Source organism: Eubalaena glacialis, chromosome 16 (assembly GCF_028564815.1).
Source record: "Eubalaena glacialis isolate mEubGla1 chromosome 16, mEubGla1.1.hap2.+ XY, whole genome shotgun sequence".
NCBI classification, from domain to species: Eukaryota; Metazoa; Chordata; class Mammalia; order Artiodactyla; family Balaenidae; genus Eubalaena; species Eubalaena glacialis.
In genome coordinates this window covers 66,582,488-66,589,433 of record NC_083731.1, presented here as the reverse complement: position 1 = coordinate 66,589,433, position 6,946 = coordinate 66,582,488, and the positions used below count along the sequence as shown (strand labels likewise).

General features: G+C 36.9%; 1 protein-coding gene across 1 annotated transcript in view; it reads right to left on the bottom strand.

Annotated features, from left to right (window-relative positions):
- Positions 1-3,320: 3,320 nt before the first annotated feature.
- Positions 3,321-6,946, bottom strand: part of DNAJC15 (DnaJ heat shock protein family (Hsp40) member C15) — a 65,716-nt gene continuing 62,090 nt past the window's right edge. The window contains exon 6 of the mRNA XM_061170987.1: positions 3,321-3,549. Within this exon, the coding sequence (XP_061026970.1) occupies positions 3,479-3,549 (71 nt within the window). The 3' untranslated portion in view covers positions 3,321-3,478. The remainder of the gene's footprint in view (positions 3,550-6,946) is intronic.

Genomic DNA, 6,946 nt, shown 5'->3' with positions numbered 1-6,946 from the left:
TCCTAATCGGAAAAGAAGTAAAACTGTCACTGTTTGCAGATGACATGATACTATACATAGAGAATCCTAAAGATGCTACCAGAAAACTACTAGAGCTAATCAATGAATCTGGTAAAGTAGCAGGATACAAAATTAATGCACAGAAGTCTCGTTCATTCCTATACACTAATGATGAAAAATCTGAAAGAGAAATTAAGGAAACACTCCCATTTACCACTGCAACAAAAAGAATAAAATACCTAGGAATAAACCTACCTAAGGAGACAAAAGACCTGTATGCAGAAAACTATAAGACACTGATGAAAGAAATTAAAGATGATACAAACAGATGGAGACATATACCATGTTCTTGGATTGGAAGAATCAACACGGTGAAAATGACTATACTACCCAAAGCAATCTACATATTCAATGCAATCCCTATCAAACTACCAATGGCATTTTTCACAGAACTAGAACAAAAAGTTGCACAATTTGTATGGAAACAGAAAAGACCCCGAATACCCAAAGCAACCTTGAGAAAGAAAAACGGAGCTGGAGGAATCAGGCTCCCAGACTTCAGACTGTACTACAAAGCTACAGTAATCAAGATAGTATGGTACTGGCACAAAAACAGAAATATAGATCGATGGAACGGGATAGAAAGCCCAAAGATAAACCCACGCACCTCTGGTCAACTAATGTGTGACGAAGGAGGCAAGAATATACAATGGAGAAAAGACAGCCTCTTCAATAAGTGGTGTTGGGAAAACTGGACAGCTACATGTAAAAGAATGAAATTAGAATATTCCCTAACACTGTACACAAAAATAAACTCAAAATGGATTAAAGACCTAAATGTAAGACTGGACACTATAAAACTCTTAGAGGAAAACATAGGCAGAACACTCTATGACATAAATCACAGCAAGATGCTTTTTGACCCACCTCCTGGAGAAATGGAAATAAAAACAAAAATAAACAAATGGGACCTAATGAAACTTCAAAGCTTTTGCACAGCAAAGGAAACCATAAACAAGATGAAAAGACAACCCTCAGAATGGGAGAAAATATTTGCAAATGAAGCAACTGACAAAGGATTAATCTCCAAAATATAGAAGCAGCTCATGCAGCTCAGTATCAAAAAAAAACAAACAACCCAATCCAAAAATGGTTAGAAGACCTAAATAGACATTTCTCCAAAGAAGATATACAGATTGCCAACAAACACATGAAAGAATGCTCAACATCATTAATCATTAGAGAAATGCAAATCAAAACTACAATGAGTATCACCTCACACCAGTCAGAATGGCCATCAAAAGATCTACAAATAATAAATGCTGGACAGGGTGTGGAGAAAAGAGGACCCTCTTGCACTGTTGATGGGAATGTAAATTGATACAGTCACTATGGAGAAGAGTATGGAGGTTCCTTAAAAAACTAAAAATAGAACTACCATACGACCCAGCGATCCCACTACTGGGTATATACCCTGAGAAAACCATAATTCAAAAAGAGTCATATACCAAAATGTTCATTGCAGCTCTATTTACAATAGCCAGGACATGGAAGCAACTTAAGTGTCCATCGACAGATGAATGGATAAAGAAGATGTGGCACATATATACAATGGAATATTACTCAGGTATAAAAGGAAACGAAATTGAGATATTTGTAGTGAGGTAGATGGACCTAGAGTCTGTCACACAGAGTGAAGTAAGTCAGAAAGAGAAAAACAAATACCATATGCTAACACATATATATGGAATCTAAACAGAAAAAAAAAAGGTTCTAAAGAACCTAGGGGTAGGACAAGAATAAAGACGCAGACGTAGAGAATGGACTTGAGGACACGGGGAGGGGGAAGGGTAAGCTGGGACAAAGTGAGAGAGTGGCATGGACATATATACACTATCAAGTGTAAAATAGATAGCTAGTGGGAAGCAGCCGCATAGCACAGGGAGATCAGCTCGGAGCTTTGTGACCACCTAAAGGGGAGGGATAGGGAGGGTGGCAGGGAGACTCAAGAGGGAGGGGATATGGGGATATATGTATATGTATAGCTGATTCACTTTGTTATAAAGCAGAAACTAACACACCATTGTAAAGCAATTATACTCCAGTAAAGATGTTAAGAAAAAAAAAAGAAAACTCCCCCACTACAGGATGTCATAAATTGAAACATGCATCTAGAATATTAAGAAAGCATTTTAAGATAGATGAAATACAATAGTTCAGCTTATCTGGGATGAACCCAGGGTTGTAAAGGAGTACTAGAAAATAATGCTGGTATTCTGCCTCTGAGTCTCTTTTCTCGCTTTTGGAATAGTAAAGTGATGATGACCAGGGGCTGTTTTGAGAAAATAATTTAACACGCTGTACATTTCAGGGCCAGGACTTCCAGACCATGTGTTCATCCCCTGCTTTGGAGAAACCCTGCACTCTAATCAAACTAACTAATACATCCTACTTCTGCTAATTGTGACTGATCTCAGGGGAAACAGAAGAGTCACCAATCATATGGTATATCTCATTGTTTTTAAAGCCAAGGTCTATGCTACTCGTGATTCTATGAAGCTCCCCCTGATGGTCAATTTAAAATATTGTTTTCTTTTTTTGAACTTCTTTAGCATTGCCTCTCAAATAGTGTTCGTGTGGTTTATCTTTTCCCTAAATGTAAGTCCCTTTGGGTCAGGATCCATGACTGGTTCACACCTGTAACTCTCGAGGAAACTTACAGTGCCTCACACGTTACAGGTGGTTAATAAATATTTGTAGAATGAATAATTGAATAAATATAGAGTACCAGAAGACTATAATTAAATACAAATCCCTCAGACTTCTCCCAGCTCTTTTCAGGCTTTCCTCACAGGGCTCATTTTGTAAACCTTTAATCATTTTAGTAGCTCTCCAAGTTCTCATGCTTCAGTTATAGGGTCTCAGGGAGAGCAGAGTTCTTTCCTAACCACTGCTTTACAAAACACCATTTAGTAAATTCAATCAACTTTCAAATCACTTCCCCGGGATGGCAGTCAGTGTTTGGTCTCAAAATATTTAAAGCACCTTACATAGGCAGAGTACTAAATTCCTCTGAGGAAACAAGGGACAACACGAGCATAAATATAGGCAGCAAGAAACTTTCTACCCATCGCTCACAAATTCCAGTTATATTACCGATGATTATACTTGTATGGGGGGTTAGGGGGGTGGGGTGGTGGGAGGAATTCGGGACTAACAGAAGTCTTAAAATGTATGACTATCAGAGAGAGGAAGAAAATAAGGGGGAAAGATCAGTGATTGAATTTTAACGTGTTCCTCTGGAAGATAAAACAAAGATGGATTGTTCATCTTTTATTATTATATAGCTTAGTAGTGGAAGAAATGATTGTGGTCACTACATGTATGAAAATTATGAAGGTCATGATTTAGATTAACTTGCAGGACATTTTTTATAAGGTCCCCCTTTTTCTCCTTCAGAGTGGTCCTTGAGCATCAATCAATGTTTGGTGGCTGCTTCTAGCAAGTCTTTTGCTTCATTAATTTTGGTTGCTAAGTAAGGAGATCCACCTGAGAGGACAAAGAAAAGTAAATGGATTAAAACACACTTCATTACTGACATTTTTTAAAGTCTCAAATGAAATATAATACTTATGGAGTACAGACTTAGAGTCACTGTGCCCTAAAATAAAATTGTCAGTTCTTTTTTAGAGTTCTTCACAATGAATTATTGCTAATGCAAAGAGCAAGAGGAAAACTGAGGTGAATTTCAAATTCAGAATCATTATAAATCACAAACAGATGCTATTTGACATACAAAAATACTGGCCCCAAAACTGTCACGTTAAAGCTATTTAAGCATCATACGCCTTCTAACTTCTAGTCCTGAACACTTTCATTGCTTAACACTAGAACTAACAATCATATTACAGTTCACCAGTCTCTTTGTGTTTGTTTTTATTTATTTTTTCTCCCCTTGAGTACAAATGATCTATAGCTGTTGAAAACATCATAAGACCTCAGTAGCTCACAACAAACCAAAAACATCTAGATGGCATTGGTGTGTATATTGTCCTGACTTTATCCAGGCCTTTTACTGATATCATACCACCCACTTTAAAAAGGAAAAAGAGGGCTTCCCTGGTGGCGCAGTGGTTGAGAATCTGCCTGCCAATGCAGGGGACACGGGTTCGAGCCCTGGTCTGGGAAGATCCCACATGCCGCGGAGCAACTAGGCCCGTGAGCCACAACTACTGAGCCTGCGTGTCTGGAGCCTGTGCTCCGCAACAAGAGAGGCCGCGATAGTGAGAGGCCCGCGCACCGTGATGAAGAGTGGCCCCCGCTCGCCGCAACTAGAGAAAGCCCTCGCACAGAAACGAAGACCCAACACAGCCATAAATAAATAAATAAATAAATAAATAAATAAATAAATAAATAAAAAGGAAAAAGAAAAAAAGGGGGGGGGGGGAAGAAAGCAGGGAAACAGAACAGCATAAGGGCAATGCTGAAGGAGCTATATTTAGCTTTTTACCCTTGAGGATATCACTGACATTTTCACATCAAGATCTGAGTCGCTATAAACACTTACGGATTATATCACAAAGTGTCCTTGAATATACAATAAGAATTACAAATGAAATTGATGCAAGTTTCCATATGCACTTGATTATGAAATAAACTGACTTCAGGATTATCTTTGAAAATGATCTCAGAATTAGGTAATGTCAATCTTGGTAACAAGCTGTTTAAATTTTGAGTTACCAATGTAATGCCAGGTATCTTGTATATCCTCAACAAATACTAAAATATTAATTGAACTCAAACATAACCTTTAATTGATTGATATGCATTCTGGATATTTAAATCACTGGCCATAACATGCTCATTTAGCAGAAAGAAAAAAAAAATCAAAGTCATGGAAGATCGAAAGTCTCATTAAACATTATATTTATTGATGGCAATGTTAAAGAAAAAAACTGACAGTTTATTCAGAATAACATTGAATTACCCTTCACCCTCTTTTAATTAGAGGGACACTGGACTTTTCAATTATGTGCATGGCAGAAACTGTGGGTTCGACACTCATTCTACTTTCCTAAAACTTGGAAAAGCTCCTAAGCCTAAAACTACGATTCCTATATTCTCTTCAAGTAGTGTTTGATTAAAATTAGGATCTATCAATGAGAGGCAGTCTTGTGAGATTTGAAAGGCTGAAGAGAAAGGTTTTCTTGCTGGGCCTCTTTATTACTGCTGCTAGCAAGTGAAATCATGGTGTAGTGATGGCCGCAACTGTGCTTTCCGTACAGTTCCAGCGGCAGTCCATGAGGTAGTCAATGAGCAGCTCTCCTGACAGAGCAGCTCTGTAATTACCAGGGGAGCCATTCTTGTAAGCCAAGTCTAAAATGTTTTCCTTTAGACCTTCCAACAATTTGTAACCATTCATTCCCTGCACTAAATGCTCTCCTGCTTAAAACATCTGGTTTCTGGCACTGAATCTTGACTGATATAAAATATATAGGATACATATCCTTTATTTAATGGAAACAATACAGTTTTGAATCTTTCGATCCTGCTCAGGATTCTTGGGGGAATCATCTGGATTCCATTTAATTAGAATACTCACCCTCATTCTTAATCTCTGAACCTTTGTACTTTCACTAAATACTAGTGGAGCTCTTCTGCTTTGGGCTATCATGAACTATCAGGTTTTAAACCAACCCTCCCATTAACACCAACTAGAAGACTTTAATAAAATTCAAACACATCAGTATGAAAGCACTGGAGGTCTACCAAGTCAGCCAGGTCTTGAGGGCCAAGATCTTGGAGATGAGGAAATGCACTGTGATGAGCCCAATATTCTGCACTGCTTTATCTCTTCAAAGAACCAGACACAAAATAGTACATACTATACAATTCCACTTACATGAAACATTAGAAAAGACACAACCTATCAATAGTGGGAGAAAGGAGAACGGTGATTGTCCAAGTTGGGGTAGGGATTGGCAATGAGAAGGGACACCAAGGAACCTTTTGAGTTTCGAAATGTTCTATGTCTTCATTATATTACTGGTTACATGGGTGTATACATTTGTCAAATCTCATCAAACTGTGCATTTAAATATATATTTTTATTGTATGCAAATTATATCTTAATATAGTTGATGAATTAAAACCAGCAAACTATATGTTGGTTATAAGAGACCATCTTTTTAAGAGTATAAAAAGGCATACATTAATGAAAATAAAGCTGGCATTGGTATGCTAATTATCAGATGAAGTACACTTTAAGGCAAAATGCAATACTAGAGATAAAGTGGGAAATTTCATAGTGTTAAAAGAGTCAATCTTAAATTTGAACATACCTAATAACATAGCTGCAAGATATATAAGGAAAACATAGAACTAAAGGGGAAAATATACAAATCCATAATCAGTGGGAGATTTAATATACCACTAGCAGAATTAGACAAAAACAAACACTAATAATATCAAAAGGTTGAATAACATGATGAACAAACTTGATCTAAATAACATGCTTAAAAGACTCCATCCTACAACTGCAGAATACACCTTCTTTTAAATGGCCCAAGCCACATTAAAAAATCGTAAAACTTTGGGAAGGTAGTCAGAAGTGTTGTGAATGATGCAAAAACAAACAAATATCAGCTTATCAAATCAGACTAAATTCACAGCCAAGTTAGGTTTATATCAGAAATCCAACACTGGCTTCAACATTAGAAAATTAATCAATGTAATTCAACACATTAACAGAATGAAGAATACATGTATAATCATTTCAACAAATGCAGAAAACGTACATTCACAATAAAAACTTTCAGTAAGCTAAGAATACAGGGAAATTTCTTTTATGTGAGAGGAGTTAAAAAAAATATAGCAAATATCATACTTAGTACTAAAATGTTGAAACCTTTGGCTCTGATATCAGCAACAAGAAAAAGATACCTAT